The sequence below is a fragment of the Capricornis sumatraensis genome, chromosome 6 (genome assembly GCF_032405125.1).
Source record: "Capricornis sumatraensis isolate serow.1 chromosome 6, serow.2, whole genome shotgun sequence".
NCBI lineage: Eukaryota > Metazoa > Chordata > Mammalia > Artiodactyla > Bovidae > Capricornis > Capricornis sumatraensis.
In genome coordinates, this window is record NC_091074.1 from 110,155,430 (window position 1) to 110,174,885 (window position 19,456).

Consider the following 19,456-nt stretch of genomic DNA (forward strand, 5'->3'; position numbering starts at 1 on the left):
GACCAGATGAGTTGGTCAAGGTGAGGGATGGCATAGATATAAGAAGGGTATGAGAATGGTGCTGTAACATAGGAGGTTATTAGTCCTTGTGAAAATTTCCCTTTCCTAGTCAACATTAAGTAAGGACATAGCCTGAGCCCCATTGTACCACATATTCTAAGTGGTTAGTAAAATTTTCCAAGTTAATGTAAAAATATTAAATTTTGTATTTTTGAAACACTAAAAGCAATGTGAACACTAGCAAAAATGGTCAAATTTAACGAACTCTAAAAATTACCCCAAGACCTGCAACTATCTGAGGAGACTTTATTTAAGAAAAATGGCAAAATCTAGGTAAAAAAGACTTAGGTTTTTGACATTTTCATATGTACTTTATTTGCTTACCTTAAGTGAGTGGAAAAAAACTACAACACACCAAAACTTATGGATATAGCTAGAGCAATGCAGAGGGAAATTTATAGCTGTAAATACCTGTATTAAAAAAGAAGAAATCACACATCAATTATTTAAGCTTCCATCTTAAGAAATTGAAAAAAAAATAACAGAGGAAACTAGGAAATTCCCTGGTGGTCCAGTGGTTGGGACTCAGTGCTTAGAACTTAAAACTGCTTAGAAGTGCCATGGCCCAGGTTCAGTCTCTGGTCAGGGAATGGAGATCCCACAGGCTGTGTAGCATGATCAAAATAAAAAATTTTCCAATTATAAATAAAAAGGGGGGGGGGAGAGTTAAACCCAATGTAAGCATAAGGAAAATTATAAAAATTAAAAAGCTTATTATAAAAATCTTAAAAATTAAAGAAATGATACAAACCCAATTTTTAAATCAGAAGAGGATATATACAAATGGGCAATAAGCACCTGAAAACGTGCTCAACATCTGTCTCAGTCTGTTTGGGTTGTGAAAACAAAATACCATAAGCTAAGGGGCTCATAAATAACAGAAATTTATTTCTCACAGTTCTGGTGGCTGAGGAGGCCACAATCAAGGGGCCAGCATGGTTGTGTTCTGATGAGAACCCTCTTCAAGTTTCATAACTAGCGCCTTCTGAGTGCATTCACATCTGCTAGCAGAGGCTAGAGAGCGCTGTGGGCTCTCTTTCTTTTTCTTTTCTTTTTTTTTTTGTGGACAGGCCACAGAGCATGTGGGATCTTAGTTCCTCAACCTGGGATTGAACCCACAGCCCCTGCACTGGAAGCACAGAATCTTACCCATTGGACAGCCAGAGAAATCCCTATAGGATCTATTTTATAAGAGCACTAACTGCATTTATGAGAGCACCACCTCACAACCTACTCCCCTCTCAAAAGCTCCACTTCTTAATAATATCACCCACTTTTAGGAGTTAGGATTTCAACATATGAAGTTTGGCGAGTTATATTCGTACCATGGCAACATTATTAGCCATTACGAAAATACTATCAAAATCATAATGAGATACCCTTCGCACAGGCTAAGATGCTGGAATATCCTAGTTACGGTGAGGGAGTGGTGAAATGGGAACCCACACTGAGTGCTGGTGGGGTTGTACAATGATGCAGCCACTTCAGCTAACACTCTGCTAGTTCCTCAGAAGATTAAAGTTCCCATTCAACTCAGTACCTGTAGACTTAGAGCCAAGGGAAATAAAAATATAAGGAGAAATAAAAATATAAAATATAAAAATAAAAATATAAGAGGTTTGATCTCTGGGTCAGGAAGATCCCTTGGAGAAGGAAATAGCAACCCACTCTAGTAGTCTTGCCTGGGAAATCCCATGGACAGAGGAGCCTGGTGGGGTATATAGTTCATGCGGTTGCAAAGAGTTGAACATGACTTAGCAACTAAACAACAATAAACACAAAAATCTGTACCTGGCTATTCATGACAGCATAATTAATACTAATCAAACAATAAAAACAAACTATGTCCAACTCAGCTGAAGAATAGGTAAACGAAATGCAGTATATTCATACAATGGAACATCATTCAGCTATAAAAAGGTGATGAGGTACTGATACATGCTATGACAGGAATTAACTTTGAAAACATTACACTGTGAAAGAAGGTAGTAACCAAAGGCTACATATTGCATAATTCCATTTTTATTAAATGTCAGTGTAGGCAAATCTATAGACAGAAATTCCATGAGTGGTTGCAATGAGCTAGGGGGAAGGGGAGCTGGCGAATGACTGCTAATGGGTATGAGGTTTCTTTCTGCAGCAATGAAAATGTTCTGAAGTTAGACGGTGATGGTTGTACAACTTTGTGAATATACATCAGGTCACTGAATCGAATACTTTAAGAGTGAATTTTATGGTATGCCTGTATCTCAATAAAACTGTTATTAAGGGACTTTTTCTCTGGTGGTCCGGTGGCCAAGACTCTGCACTCCCAATGCAGGGAGCCTGGGTTTGATCCAGGAACTAGATCCCACATGCTGCAACTCAGAGTTCACATGCCACATATAAGAGTTTGCACGCCAAAACTAAGACTCAATGCAGCCAAATAAATAAAAATTTTAAAAGCTGTTATTAAAAACAAAAAACTGAAAGAGTTTAACTAGGGTCTTTCATATTTAAAACGTCCTAGAAATTTCTCATTATTTTGTGAAAACTCAGGGTAATGGGGATGAGGGTTACTTCTGTAGTTCCACTTTTCCCCACCCATTACATAGCTGCCACGCAGTCTGAGTGTGACTATCATTACTGCCAGCTTCAGTGGGTCCTAATTTAACCATTCTGGTCTTGCTTGCCATGATATAAGCCAGTACACAAGTGGCATCAAGGGTATTCCAATTGTGGGGAGGTTGGGGCCAGGGGGCGGGGGAGCCAGATTTTGTGAATAACTAACACATTTCCCTTTTCCTGCCGGTGAAGGGAAAACCACGAGGTACAGGTTAGCAGCCATCTTCCAACCATGAGAAGACCGAAGCTACACATAGAGGAGGAGAGCCAAGACTATCTCAAAAGAGAAAAAAATAATAATAATAACAACAATGGAGTCAGAGCCGTGGCTGAGCCTTGCTGGACCTTCTGTGTGACCAGGGGGCCAATGTGCCTGTGACAGCCTCAGTTTACACCAGTTTTTCCAGCTTGATAGTTTTCTTCCTCAAAATTGTCCCAGTTTGGACAGTCATTTCTATGGTCACCCTCAATATAAATGGATTTTCAATCACATATCAGTTAACATAGCAGTTAACCAAGGTGAACTGTTTTTCAAGTTGTTTGTTTGGACTGTTTTCTGACTGCCTCCCAGCATCCTCCCAGAGGCTGTTCAGTTGTCTAGATTCTAAAAAGTAACCACATGAGACAGTCTGCTTTCTTCTTACTCTTTCTTCAGGACCCAGGACTTCTCCATGCAGTCTTGCTAGGCTTTTCTAAATAAAAGTAATTATTCCCAACTCCCACACAATTCTCCTTGTCCCTCTTATCCACACTTGTAACATTGCATTACCATGATCTGTTCTTGTGTTTATCTTCCGTAACCAACTGTGAAAGTCCCCTTAAAAAAGGATTGTATCATTTTTAACTTTGTATCCAAAGCATGAGAACAAGGTACTCAATGCAACATAGTTTCTTTTGATGTTTGCTGCTGAATAAATGGGCGGAGAAGGCAATGGCACTCCACTCCAGTACTCTTGCCTGGATAATCCCATGGACGGAGGAGCCTGGTAGGCTACAGTCCATGGGGTCACGAAGAGTTGGACACAACTGAGCAACTTCACTTTCACTTTTCACTTTCATGCATTGGAGAAGGAAATGGCAACCTACTCCAGTGTTCTTGCCTGGAGAATCCCAGGGACGGGGGAGCCTGGTGGGCTGCCGTCTATGGGGTCGCACAGAGTCGGACACGACTGAAGTGACTTAGCAGCAGCAGCAGCAGCTGAATAAATGGAAGGAAAGCCATTCATTTGTTTGACATTTTTCAAATAATTTTGCTTAATATTTTCCATTGTATAGCGAATAACCATTAACAATGTCTCCCAAGCCCAAATGATCTCAAAATAATTAAACTGGGTAATTGAATTTAGGGATGAGCTTAATATAATAGGAGCCCCAGAAGTTGTTTCTGTTTCTTTGAATTGCACAATGAACTGTTTCATGCTTCTCGTATTTGAGATAATACTTCAAATATATCCACAATGAAATAAAACCTTAAAAATAATCTGATATGATTTCTGAACAATTAAATTACCAAAATGAGTGGAAGGCTCATCTTCTTCACAAATTCATGTTAATTTGGTCTCATTCATACAGAATGTTACTTAAAAAAAAATTTAGAGCTTAAAAAAAATTGTCATGTAAACTAGACTCTGAAAACTGCCTTCTGTTAATCCTGATATCCTGATGCATTTTATTCTAACTATTTTAAAGGTATTTATTAGCGAAAATAATATTAACACATTCAATATCATTTCATACATATTAGAAGACCCCATGTGTATCTAAATACCTTTTAAATCTTGTTCTTTGCTTGTAAGAATATTTCAAGGCCTGAGAATTATTTTTCTCATGGAATAAAAGTACCTTTGTTTGCTCTCTACTATGTAATATTATTCCTATTCTATACAATTATCTATTTGCATTTGTTTCTGATTGACCAAGTCAGTTATGTTAGGAAAAATATGAGATCTCTAGAATATCCTGGTTTGTGTAATAAGCAAAAATTGGGGGTTGTTGAATACTTCTGCTTACAGAGAGACCAATTTGCTTTAAAAAGAAAATCCTTTTAAGTGTTGTTAATTTTATTTTTCATGGGTAAAAATCATAAAGGAAGAAATTGAGAAAATAAAAAATTAGTGATCTAGATGAAGTTAGAATGAATGAATGCTTTCTATTAAGGGATAATAATAAAACTTCCATGAAATGTACATGCACCTGCAACCATTCTGAATATTTTGTATATGTTAATTTCAGCCCTCACAACTCAGGTCATGTAGCTGGTAAATGGTAGAACTGGAATTTAAACCCAGCCAATTTGACATTCACAATGTACGTATGTATGTGCCTAACCAATAGTCTTCACTGTATCCTCAAACAAAGTATTTTGTAGAGATTCTGAACTCCACAGATGTAGGTTATCTTGACAGCCTTTATTCCTTAGTAAAAGTTAAACTCACACTTAAGTTATATTCCCATTAATACTATGAAATAATAAAACAAGAAACATGTTTTATTGGCCTTTTCCTGAGCTTTTAAATTCATCTACTTGTTGTTTACTCTCTTAGATGAATTGTTCTGAAATGACAATGTACTTATGAAATTCCTCTTAACCAAAGAAAAAGATGTAGTAAAAGAGTAAGATGTTTAAAGTGCCAGTGCAGTTTGGCATGAAATATATGATCTATTCTTAATACACTTTCCCAGGTCTCAGATGTTGAAAGTGACAGGATATTGGTTAGCAAACTAAATAATGCTAAACCAAAATCTATCAATACTTTGCTATCTAAACTTGAGGACTGATCATTTACTATACTTTGTTTAAATTAATATTGCACTTAAAAAAAAATATATAAAGAGCATTGGCTTTGAAGTCTGACAGACCTGGGTCTGAACTCCAGCTCCCTCACTTAGCAAATGTCACTCAGTAGTTACCTTTATCTTTTTGGCTTCCAATTTCATGACATTTGTGAAAATCAAGCTAATATTTTCAAATTTCCCTGGCACATAACTTATGTTTTTGTGTTCAATAAATACAGTTGCCTTCTGTACCCATAGGTTCTGAATTCATGGATTCAACCAACTGGAATTCAAACCTAGAATAGAAGATATTTGGGAAAAAATTCCAGAAAGTTTCAAAAAGCAAAATGAATTTGCTGTATGTCCTGGCCACTATTTACAGAGCATTTTACTGACTCGATGGACACAACTCTGAGTGAACTCCGGGAGTTGGTGATGGACAGGGAGGCCTGGTGTGCTGCGATTCATGGGGTCACAAAGAGTCGAACACGACTGAGCAACTGAACTGAACTGAACTGAACCGAACTTACACTGCATTAGGTAGCATAAGTAACAGATGATTTAAAGTAGACAGAGTATGCTGCTGCTACTCAGCCCCTTCAGTCATGTCCGACTCTTTGCAACCTTATGGAGTGTAACCTGCCAGGCTCCTCTGTCCATGGGATTCTCCAGGCAAGAATACAGGAGCGGGTTGCATGTCCTCCTCCAGGGGATCTTCCTCACCAGAGGATTGAACCTCTGGTCAATGCATCTCTTGCATTGCAGTTGGATTCTTTACCAACTGAGCCACCTGGGAAGCCCATACAAGAGTATGCCGCTGCTGCTGCTAAGTCACTTCAGTCGTGTCCGACTCTGTGCGACCCCATAGATGGCAGCCCACTAGGCTCCTCTGTCCCTGGGATTCTCCAGGCAAGAACACTGGAGTGGGTTGCCATTTCCTTCTCCAATGCATGAAATTGAAAAGTGAAAGTGAAGTCGCTCAGTCGTGCCCGACTCTTAGCAACCCCATGGACTTCAGCCTACCAGGCTCCTCCGTCCATGGGATTTTCCAGGCAAGAGTACTGGAGTGGGGTGCCATTGCCTTCTCCGATACAAGAGTATATGCTTATATAATACATACCTGTAGTGCTTTGGTTATATGCAAACATTATGTCATTTTATATAAGGGACTTGAGCATTTGTGGATTTTGGTGTCTGGGGGTGGTCCTAAGAAATAATCACCCACTGATACCAAGGGAGGAGTCGATTTCAGCCTCAGTCTCCATCTCTCTCTCATTCTCCAATAAATCTACCAAGTTGACTTACATACACACACAGATGCACACACATGAAGCCTAGGTGAAGGTTTTTGACATTGTACATTTAAATAAATAATTGAATGGAGTCATGAATCTCGATCTAAAAAAAAGCAAATTTAAAACCATTTTGAAAAAATAATTGATATTTACATGGGATACATTTGGAAATCTTTAGAATTTAGCTTCCTTGTCAAAGGGGTCACACAGAGTCGGACACGACTGAAGTGACTTAGCAGCAGCAGCAGCAGCAACACAGGAACGAACATTGGTGCTTCAACCTAGCATACTATGGATTAAAACAAAATCAAGTATGGTATTTGAAAGGAAATGAGTATAATTAACATTTTAATTAGTCACTTGGGTACCAGTTAGCAAAACAGCTGAGAATGAAATGAACTCTAGTAAGCTCTTGGCTCTACCCTGGACCACACCTGTAACATACAAACACACTATACCAGTGGTTTATCAAGATGAGGCCCTAAACTGACAATCTGCCTAGAACCTTTGTACATTTGAAGTCTATTCATAGTGATACAGTATCTTAGGATGTGAAGGCCTTTACGAAGTTACCATTTAATGGGTAACAAAATGACTGTAGGTTAAGCACCTGAGCTGATAAGTAGATAAGGCATTTTTTCTACTAATTTCAAACAGGCTTAGGGGATAGGGGGAAGGCCAAGAATTAAATTGTTTCTTTGGGCATTAGCACCACAAATTTGTAGAATCAATTGATTCTAACTTTGTTTTTGAAACTTCATATTTACCCAATTTTTGGAGGATCACTTTTTACTTTTTAAAGAAGTTTTTTTTTTAATAGGGCTGAAGATTTACAGTAACCTATCTTTTAAAAATAACACATTAACCACATTCAAACAACATCAGATCATGTAGCACTATAGTAGTATTTACTGAAAAAAGAAATCTGTGTCTAAGTGGACCCCTGTTGTTCAATATTGAATGTCCAATATTGACATAAAAATGATGCTGTTGACTCTGCCAAGTAGAGCATGGGCTTTGGGGCAGGTCTGCAGATTGCGATTAGGTGAACTAATATGTAGTTACTCTCACTCTAATTCTGTGCTCTGACTTTGCAATCTGAAGAAAAAGCATGGGTAGTTAATGTGTATTTCTTTTCCACAAAGGAAAAAAAAATGTTTAAAGCATTTGCAAACAACGGAGAAAGTTGAGCAACATTTCTAGTGATTTCTCTCAATGCAGATCCATTTAAATAAACTACTTTACTTGTTCAACAAATATTTGACTGCCTAGAAGATGGGAAGCCCTGGGATGTGATGACAAACTAGTTTATTTCATGAATTCAGACACCTGGAATGTTTCCAATACTTTTGTGTGTGTGTGTGTGTGTGTGTGTGTGTAGCACTCACTAATTTTTTTAAAAATAGACTTTATTTTTAAAAGCAGTTTTAGGTACACAGTAAAACTGAGCAGAAAATACAGAGTTCCCTTATACTTCCTGCCCAACACATGCACAGTTCCCCACTGTCAACACCTTGCCCCAGACTGGTATATTTGTTGTAGCTGATGAACCTATACTGACACATCACAGTCACCCAAAGTCCATGGTTTACATTAGGGTTCACTCTTGGTGTTGTACATTCTATGGTTTTTTGACAAATGTGTAATACATGTATCTACCATTATACAAAATAGTTTCACTGCCATAAAAATCCTCTGTGGCCTGCCTCTGTTGCAGGAAGGGGGAACCCCCCCGCCACCCGACTCACTCCCTTCTGGCAATCACTGACATTTTTACTGTCTCCATAATTTTGCTTTTTCCAGAATGTTATATAGTTGCAATTCTACAGTATGTAGCCTTTTAAGACTGGCTTATTTTATTATACTTAATAAAATGCATTTAAATTTCTCCATGTATTTTCATGACTTGATAATTAATTTCTTCTTAGCATGTAAAAATATTCCACTGTATGGATGGACCAGACATTAGATTTATCCAGTCATCTACAGATGGACATCTTGGTTGCTTCCAACTTTTGGCGTGCATGCATTTGTGCTAAGTCACCTCAGTCATGTCCAGTTCTTTGCAACCCTATGGACTGTAGCCCACCAGGCTCCTCTGTCAATGGGATTCTCCAGGCAAGAATACTCGAGTGGGTTGCCATGCTCTTCTCCAGGGGATTTTCCCAACCCAGAGATCAAACCCACATCTCTTATGTCTCCTGCATTGGCAGGTGGGTTCTTTACCTGAGAAGTTTTGGCAATTAGGAATAAAGCTGCTATGAACATCTGCGTGCAGGTTTTTGTATGAATATGTTTTCAGTTCATTTGATTAAACAACAAGGAGTGTGATTGCTGGATTGTGTGGTTAAAAGTATGTTTACTTTTGTAAGTAAATATCAAACTATCTTCCAACGTGATTGTATCAGTCATAATTTTTATTTAAAAATTTTCAAATTTTATGTGATTTTTTCATCATTGATTAACTCATTTATAAGATACAAAATGGTAATTTTTCTCTGTGGAAATAATAATGCTCAATATAGAAAGTCAACAATATAAAAAGGTAGATTTTAAAAAGTCAATACATTTCATTTCTCAAAGACAAGTAGTTACAACTGATTGTCTGATGCACTATCTTTTAGTCTTTTTTCTGTAGGGAGAGCTTTTGTGTCATATTTTAAATATGACTTTCTTTAGAAATCTCAGTAAATATGAATTTTTTCTTAGACACAATCCAAATTAAGAATCCTGATTATTGAAAATGTTACAGCTTTTAAAAATGTAACTGCACTTTTAAATATAGGCATTTGGGGCACAGTGTAACAATCAACTTGCCGAAGTTTGTTTCATTGATCTAAGTTAACTTAAGTACCTATGTTCTCCCAGCCTCTGTTCTTGTCTTTTCTGGGACATAGAACTAGAACCAATATAATTTCATTTCAGTTGGAATCAGCTACAGTTATTTTGGTCTGGATTTGGTTCAAACCAAAAATGTGTTCCAACTACGTGGTTGAACTAGACATTTTAAATCCTTTTCTTGTTAAGGTTTTACAACTAAACTATCCATGGCCATTCAATGACAGTCAAATTTGGGTTTTGTTTATCTCTAAAAACACTGCTCCTTAAAAATGTACATATTTAAATCACTAATGCTACTAAATTGCCACTGAAAAAAATCAGAGGCCCTGAACTTGGTAGAATTGGTGTTCAAAGAGACAGGAGAGCCCTTTAGACAAGCAACCAAAACAATGTAAACTGCCAAAAGTAAGATCAGCGGACAGGGTTTTTACTAAACTTCTATGCTGCTATGCTACATGGAAGAAATTTATACTTTTACCATATATAAAGAATGTTGAAAGTGAAATAAAAGTGTTAGTCACTCATTTTTGTCCAACTCTTTGTGACCCCATTGACTGTAGCCAGCCAGGTTCCTCTGTCCCTGGAATTCTCAAGGCAAGAATACTGGAGTGGGTTGCCATGCCCTTCTCCAGAGGGTCTTCCCCACTTAGGGAATGAACACGGGTCTCATGTCTCCTGCGTTGGCAGGTGGGTTCTTTACCACTAGCACCACCTGGGAAACCTATATAACCTTAGGATTACACATTCTAACACTACTCCTTTAAAATCATCAACCAGGCTTGGACAGACTAAATTTAAATAGGCTAAAGTACAACACAGCAAATCTTCTATCTACTAGTTATATCCAATTAGAGGAGTTCTGTTAACTCTTAAGAATATTTGATTCTTTCACTTTTCTTTGGCTTCATTTTCCATGTCATTGATTTTAAAATCCTTCATTGTAAGGTTCCAAAAACAATTTGGATAAATGCAGAATAACACAAAATGCTTAAACTGACCAATTGATGTAGTTCATCATATCTTAACCGTACATTTATGGTAAGATGCAGCATTATTTTACGTACAACTAAGAAAAAAACACCAATTAATTGTAAAATGCCATTGACTGTGAGATCCATTTCCATTTCAGAAACGTTAAAATGTATTCAAATGTTTCTTTTTAAGTCAGAATTAACTAAAATAGTGACATTTAAAAATTTTCACTTGTAGTGTTATTTCCATGCTAGTACACTATCGGGCTGTAACTTTATCAACCAGTAACTCTCAACAATGAAGTCTGGTTTCCAAGTCTTGTTCTTTCTTACTGACTTTACCCAGGTAAACAAAGGATACAGCAAATCCAGGATTGGTTCTCAACATAGACGTTAATTCAAACTCTTCTAAAGGTGTGCGTACACTCAATCGCTAAGTCGTATACATCTTTTCTATCCCATGGATTGTAGCCTGCCAAAATCCTCTGTCCATGAGGTTTTCCAGGTAAGAATACTGGAGTAGGTTGCCATTTCCTTTTCCAGGAGATCTTTCTGACACAGGGTAACCCCTGTGTTCTGCATGCAGGTGGATTCTTTATAACTGAGCCACCTGGGAAGCCCCTTTCTGATTGTAGTTTATCATTTAATTGTAGATTGAGGTAGTTCATTCGATCAATATCAACTATATAAATAATAATGATAAACAACTTCTTTCCAAAATTGAAATCTATTCTGAAATCTCTCTAGGAAGTCATGGATTATGTAAAAGGAAATCATTTGAAATAATAAACACTGTCTAAACATAAAACAATGAAGAATCTATATAAACTCATCTAGGCTAAAGAAACAGAAACGTTTAGTACTAGATTAAAACATCTCCCTGGACTGATTTAAAATTAAGATAAACACTAGGATACCTTACTATCCAAAATGCCATATCTTTCCATTTTAGAGTGCTATCCTCCTGGGTAACAAAATCTTCTAGTAGCTAGCAGAAGTTAAAAAACAGCAGCAAAGACAGCGAAACAATTTTAATAAATTAACTCAATCTATCAAAAATATTCTTAAAATTTGTAATCAATATAAAATTAATGATATCAAGTGTATCACTTCATATTAGGTGTATGACTTACATTCGTAACACAACTCATTTAGTTTCTACTATCCACATTTCAAGCGCGCAATAGCCCCTATGGCTATCATATTGGGCAGGAGTCGTAGAGGACTTCAGAATCAGCTAATCCTTTACATCCAGAGTTTGAGAATTTCTTGTATGTTACATGCTGCTTCAAAGGTGCTTAGAGATCTGTGAAGCAGAAGACTTCACTCTCGGTACGTTGTGATCCAAGGCGCGACAGCATTGAAAGTAGCAAGGGAGAAAGGCAATGGGACAGATCCGGACGCCCAGGAACGTGCCTTGGAAGGTCTGGGCCGCTCCGGGCAATGCCCGGCGCAGAGACTGCGGACACAGCTTTGGAAGTTGCACTGCGCGACAACTCGGGGCTGCCTGGAACCCCGGGCCTTTTCCTAGGACGCCCTGGCACACCAGAGCCGGACAAAGGGAAAGTGTCCTCCGGGCTGGACACAGGGTCGCGCTCCGCCGACAGAGGCGGCTGCCCGGGTCGCATTCGCCGGTCGAGAGGTGGGCGGCGGCCGGAGGCTGGAGAGGAACACCCAAGACTAAGCCTCCCAGGGGCGCGCTCACGACAGTGACGCCACCAGCGCGAGGGCGGCAGGGTGGGCGGAGAGGAGCGGCGCGCACCGCCCCTCGGAGGGCGGGACCGCGGTTTCGGAGGGCCGGGGCGGGGCGGGGTGCGCCGGGGAGTCGGGGCGCCAGCGGGCGGTTTCGGTTAGTGCGCGGAGCTGCGACGGCAGAGCAAGGCGCGGAGCTGCGCTGCCCGGAGCCCGGCGCCAAGGCTGCGGGAAGGCGGCGGGGCGGCGGCGCAGGCGCGCGGGGTCCGGCAGGCGGCCGCGAAGGGGTGGAGAGGCGAGCGGGAGCGCGGGGCCACGGCCGACCTGACCACTGAGCCCGGCCACCGCAGCGCCGGCATCCGCGAGCGCGCCCGGGCCAGCGCGCGCGGGAGAGCGCGCGGGCGGGGGCGCGCAGGCCCTGCCCGCCCCTTCCGCCCCCGCCCCCTCCGCCCCTTCCTCTCCCCACCTTTCTCTCCTCTTCTGCGCCCCCGCGCCGGGCGCCCACCCAGTCCTCCTCCTGCGGGAGCGCTGTCCGCTGCGGCGGCCGGATCGGGCCGGGCCGGGGGATGGCGCTGCTGGACCTGGCCCTGGAGGGAATGGCCGTCTTCGGGTTCGTCCTCTTCTTGGTGCTGTGGCTGATGCATTTCATGGCCATCATCTACACGTGAGTGAGGGGCAGCTGGAGGAGCCCGTGGCGGGGTCCAGGCCTCGGGGACAGGCGAGGGTAGGAGGAATTTCGCTTTGGAGGAGATTGGGCGGGGGTGGAGACAGCCAATTTTCAGACTCTTCCTCCCAGTCTCTCTAGCCTTGGATCAGCTGGGCCGGGGGGTTCATTGGAAGAGAGAAGTGACCAGTGAGGGGGTGGCTGGGCGGCAGGCGACTCACAGCCAGCGGAAAGAGACTGTACTCTTTTTATGTGTAGGGCGGAGGGTTGCTTGCTTGGTTTGATTGTGCTATGGATTCGTGTGGTTTTTCATCTGGGCCAAGATGTATGGTGTATTGTGGGGTTTTTTTCCCTCTCTCGACCTGGGCCACGTTTCTATTATGATGGTGATCATTTCCACTCTTCTGGGAGCTGCGCGCAGCCACCTGGAGACCTCCCTGTGGATTTTCTTCTTCCTGGATAAGCTTTCTGTCCTTAGATAGATGTGAAGCACCTGTCCATCTTGAAAAACGTCCACCAAACCTCTGAACTGGTGTTGTAACCTTAAGTCATGTCAGCTTGTACATTTCAGTGTGGCTACCCCCCACCCCCCAATTCCTTATATTTTGTCTTTAGATTGGGTCCGCCCCGCCCCCCAGGCACATACCTTTTCATTAGATACCATTCACTGAAGACACAGTATCAAGCAGGACAGAATTCCTGTCCTCATAGAGCTTACATTCCAGAAGGGAGAGACATAATTAAAATCCGAATAAGGTTATTTCAGATAGTGATAAAGACTATGAAATAAAATAAAATCGGGTAATGGGATGAGTATGACATAGGGTGTGTAACTATTTTTGATATTTTAATTGTTTGACTGTCTTTAAAATGGAAAAAGTCTTTGTAAGGAGATGAAAGAATTGACACAGCCCATTACTCTTGGATTCACTAGACTTTTAGCTGGAAAAAAAAAAAAAAAAGATTGTGCATAGTTATCTTTACCACCATTTAGAATAGGGTATATGTTAGTAGAGAGAAGACTTTAAGAAATTACTTACAGTTTTTCTTTCCCTTTTCACTGCAGAAAAAGTGTACTTCTTCCTTTTAGAAATGCTGCATTTTATTAGTGTAGTGTAGCATTTCCTGGTAGTGGAGAAAGATGCTACTGATACATTGTAAAGGCATGATGGTATTTCTTTGAAGATGAAGGAAAAATGCTTCTTGGATACTGTTTTTAGGTTTTGGAGTTTGTGAGCTGTAGGCAGTGAACATTCTGGAGTTCATTTTAAATATATAAGTTATTAAAAGGCAATTTTGTTACTTTATCTGATCATAGAAATAAAACAGGCTTACTGTATAGGGAATTAGACTACAGAGAAGAAGAAAGAAGAAAGTTAAACACACCAAAACTCCATTGCCTGTCAACCTTTTTGTACTATCCTTCCAATTATATTTCTGTAGGGTTAGGGAAAGGAAGAGAGGGAGGTCAGGAAGGAACGAGGAAGGGACCATACCATGATTTTTCTGTAACCAGCTTTAAAATTCATGTATTTAATAAATACTTTCTAGGAAGCTCTTTTGTACAAGGCACTGTTCTAAGTGCTGGAAATAAGATTGAAGAACAATATATCCAAGGCCCCTGCTCTCATGGAGCTTCCATGTAAAATGTCATGAGTAATTTTTTCATGTCAGTAAATGTATGATCTCTCCATCATTTTTAATAGATGCATGACATTTTTGTTTATGAGGCACTAATAGGTGTTCATTATTATTATTGGTAGGCGTTTAGGCTATTTTCAGTTTGTCACTATTACGAACAACACTGTGATGAATGGCTTCCATCTTTAAGAGATGATCTCCTAAGTTTACATTTTGAAAGAGGAATTATTGGACCAGAAGTGGTACACATTTTAAACTTGGATACATATTATCCTACAGAAATGTTGTATCTATTCATAGTCCTGGTAACATTGTATGATGGTCCCCATTTCCCCTTACTAAGTATTAGGGTTTTTATTGTTCTGTTTTTTATTTTCATTCCTTTAATTATTGGTTTCATCAAATGTTTTTCATCTATTTAATGCCAGTTACAGCTAGTTGTAAATTTCGTATTCATAAATCTTTTGCTTGTGCAATCTATTGCCTTTTCATAGGAAGATTGTTCTGTGATATGCTGCAGTTTTTTCCCAACTTGTTTTTTGTCTTTCAACTTTGTACATATATTTCAGATGTAGAAAAGTGTGTGTGTGCCTTTGTGTTTTAGATAGCCTTGTCTTTCCCACCGCCCTCCCCACCCCTGCCCCAACTGGTAAAATTTTTTATCTTTTCCATTTCTCCTAACTGTTATATAATATCTCTTTTAGTATTTTGAGTTTTCTTTTTTTTTCTTTTTAACGCTTGACCCCTTATAAAGTGTACCAGTATCCACTGTTTTAGTGAAGTATTATTACCTTTATTACAGTGTTACTTAGAGGCAGGCCCCTCCTTATTCTTTTGTAAATTTTTATGACTTTTTATACATTTTTACTTGAACTTTGGAACCTCTAAGTAATCTTGTATTCAATTTGGAATTGTTAAATTCACAGCCCAATTTGAAGAAAGTTGCCGTCTTTCAACATAGGACTGTGATGGAACACCTTCCCTCTGTGATGTGTGTGTGTGTGTTTGTGCATGCTCAGTCCTGTCCAGCTGTTTGTGACAGTTGCAGACTGTAGCACACCAGGCTCCTCTGTCCATGGGATTTTCCAGATGAGAATACTGGAGTGGGTTGCCAGTTCCTACTCGAGGGGAACTTCCTGACCCAGGGATCGAACCCGTGTCTCTTGCATCTCCTGCATTGACAGGCAGATTCTTTACCACTGCACCACCTAAAAGTCACACTTATTTAACACTAGTAAAGTAGCTGAATACTTCAAGTAACCATCTGAGAGTGTTTATACTCTTAGACTGTGACAACTCCAGAATTGTTTTAAATTATTTTGTATTTAATAATAAACTGAAAAAAATTTTTAATACCTTTTTGTTTAAAATACTTTCAGTTTTTGAGAGTAGCACAAACTTTAGTTAAGATATGGTAGAGTCTTTCTATTTCTTTTTTAATGCTCCACTAAGTTACCTTTTATATTGACAGTAACAGGATCCAGAGAAGTTAAATGAAAATAGAACAAAGAAAATGCAATTAGTTTATAGTAGTTTAGTAGGAATCTTCAGAATAGTTTTCTGAACTAGGTAAAAGAACATGAAGTAAATAATCAACAGCTTAATTTATGTATAAATTATATGCTGCCTTTTAAAAACTTAGGTTCCTTTCATCTCATCCCACCTTCAAAATTATTTCCTGTTTGATTTGATTCCTTTCTTACTGAAGTGAAGATGCTTCCCAGTTTGAGTTGTTTTCAAGCAGAGCACTAAGGGTTTGTCCTCTCTTTCTACTGTATTTAGTAAATTTGCAGGTTTGATAATCTCAACATTTTGATATTCTTAACATTTTGACAAGGAAGGCTAAAGAATATTGATAGTGATATTTTGGTTAAAATTCTATGCTAAGCATTCTACATTTTATTGAAGAATATGTTTCCTGAACATGTGTCTGTATCCTCTCAAATCCTTTTTTAATCTGAGAAAGTATAAATAAATTAAAATAGCCAGATTTAATCAATGCCCCTCCTAAAACCTTGTGCCTGAAACTGGTGGAAATGGAGCCTATTATCAAACCTTATGTGATTCCACATCTGGTTGTCAGATTAAGGAGCGTAATCTGTGAGCTACTAATGTTTAAAAATATTTAAGTAATACAAGCATTGCAGTGAAATTGCTAAAAAACAAAACAATGAACATTTTAAAAAACACCATGGTTATTTTTTTACAATTAAATGCAGTGTGTAATGGTATCTAGTTAATTTGGATCCAATGTTCTATTGTATTGTAGCTTCTTAAAATGAGATTAAAAAGCTAAGTATTGGCCTGTATTTTTAAAATGGAGCAGAATGTAATTAATACAGTGAACAATTGTTCAATGACTTTTTTTGCTCTGATTTCATAAATATCTTATAAGTTGTATAAGCTTATAGTTTTAAAAATTGAAGTGGTTTATAACTAGAGAACCATTATTTTCAATATTTTGAAACTTTCTCTGCTCACTGGTATCTTTATCTACTGCTTTGCTCTTTTCCAGAATTAATATTGACTGATGCCTCATCATTTCATAACATATATTAGATGGCAGACATTTGTGGAATTTTGCCTAAAATGTCTCTGCATGCACTCCCACTCCCCGTGCCCACCACCCCAACACACACATAGCTTGTGGGATCTTAGTTTCCTGACTAGGGATTGAACACCAGGCCCATGACAGTAAAGGCGCTGGACCACCAGGGAATTCCCCTTATAAGGTTAAATATAACTTTTAGATTAGAGCATTTGAAATTCAAGAATTCAAAATTCTTATCTTGAAGATTGTTTCCTTAAAAAAAAAAAAAGAAACTAATGATTATATCCTCTGTAGGCATAGTTAAGTGATTTTTTAATGGAACTTTTTCTCTTTTGTTGAGAGCTTATGTGGTTTGATAGCTGGGGGACTGTGGCTAATTCACACAAAAGTCTAGAACCAATTTTTTTTTCTTCCCTCTTCAGCTATTTAGGAACCATTCTGCTAGATAAGAATTTCTAAGCAAGATACCTTGCTTTTTTCTCCTCTCAGCTCCCCATCCTTCTTGCTCCTTGGACTTAATCATTTTTCCCCCTTTATGTGTGGTATCCTAATGTTTAGTGATAGCCTTTTTGTTTTCTATTAATTGACTGGAGGTGCCACGGTACTACAATGGCAATACTCGTATATCCATCCAATATTAACTGCCCTCTACTAAACGTTCTTTTCTTGAAGATTTTTTTTTTCTCGAGTTAATTCTGCCTTTCCTAATTTTTCTAGTATAACAACTTTTAAACCTGCTGTACAATTTTTGAGTAGAGTTTAAGTACTCACTGTATCAGGATAACTGTGCTAAACTGCCTGTCAGAAAGTAATTATGTTTTAAATGAAAATTTTAGCATTTCAGATATTATTTTTAGATAATATGATTTTTTTTAAAAAAATTTGGCCTTAAATGTATGGTGTTCTCAGCCTTTGAAAGTGAAAGTGAAGTTGCTCAGTCGTGTCCAACTTGCAACCCCATAGACTGTAGCCCACCAGGCTCCTCCGTCCATGGGATTCTCCAGGCAAGAATACTGGAGTGAGTTGCCATTCCCTTCTCCAGGGGATCTTCCTGACCCAGGGATTGAACCCAGGTCTCCTGCACTGCAGGCAGACGCTTTAACCTCTGAGTAGAGTGTAAATCGAGGAGAGCTTATTTTCTGGGTTTAGTCCTGAGGATGCAGTTGGACTTTGAACAGATTTTGCTCAGTCAGGGCCATTGTTGCCCAAACCACTTTGGGGTGCATGAATCAGGTAGTTCAGCCCCTTGAACCTGAGCCTTGGGGAGATATGGAATTGGATAATATTGTGATAGCTTTAAAAAGCAAAATGGACATTAAAAAAAAAAGCAAAATGGAAATTTACTGTTTAGTGGTGGTTCTTTTAATTCATCATTCCTCCCTTTTCCTATGTACATCGTTAGTTCAGTATATATTATCTCTACCCTAGATTATTGAACTATCTCTACTTGCTGGTATTTTTACCTACAGCTCTGCTCTTTATCGGAGAAGGCAATGGCACCCCACTCCAGTACTCTTGCCTGGAAAACCCCATGGATGGAGGAGCCTGGTGGGCTGCAGTCCATGGGGTCTCGAAGAGTCAGACACGACTGAGCGACTTCACTTTCACTTTTCACTTTCACTCATTGGAGAAGGAAATGGCAACCGACTCCAGTGTTCTTGCCTGGAGAATCCCAGGGACTGGGGAGCCTGGTGGGCTGCCGTCTATGGGGTCGCACAGAGTCGGACACGACCGAAGCGACTTAGCAGCAGCAGCAGCAGCTGCTGCTCTTTATCTAGTTTGTTTCTCTTATTGTGGCCTAATCTTTCTGGAGCAGCAATCTTGGATCATGTGCTTAAAATCTTACCAAGGTTCCCCCACTGCCTTCAAGTTGAAATTCAAACTCCTTAATAAGACATAATTCTTGAGGAGGTGAGCCATCTCCTGTGCCTGTTTCTCCAGCCACATTCAATTACTGGCATTCCTCTGAATGTGCAGTGTAATTTTTTAGAATTCTCTTTCTTTCCGTTTTTCCATTTCTCTCCCTTCTTCCTTCCCTCCCTTCCTTTTTGTTTTACTAACTCCTCCTCTCCAGCTTTAGCTCCTTACTGGGTTAGGCACCCCCTCTTACGTCCTTCCATTGTATCTTGAATTTACCCGTCTAAAAAACTATGTGTTCTCTTGTCTCTTTCCCTGCTTAAGATTATAAACTTTGGGGAGTGGGGAGGTGTCTTATTTACTATTGTATCTTCAGTGCTACTCGGCAGCTGATCATTGCATGTTGAATGAATAATCTTTGATTTTTTTTTCCCAGTGGTAATGGTGGGATTTTTGATCACTCATTAATTTAGTGTTATTTGGCTATTGTGATTTCAGGTAAATG

General features: G+C 39.4%; 1 protein-coding gene across 1 annotated transcript in view; it reads left to right on the forward strand.

Moving 5' to 3' along the window:
- The first annotated feature begins 12,781 nt into the window (after positions 1 to 12,781).
- UGCG (UDP-glucose ceramide glucosyltransferase) overlaps positions 12,782 to 19,456 on the forward strand; it is a 35,709-nt gene continuing 29,034 nt past the window's right edge. Inside the window, exon 1 of the mRNA XM_068974443.1 lies at positions 12,782 to 12,902. Within this exon, the coding sequence (XP_068830544.1) occupies positions 12,805 to 12,902 (98 nt within the window). The 5' untranslated portion in view covers positions 12,782 to 12,804. The remainder of the gene's footprint in view (positions 12,903 to 19,456) is intronic.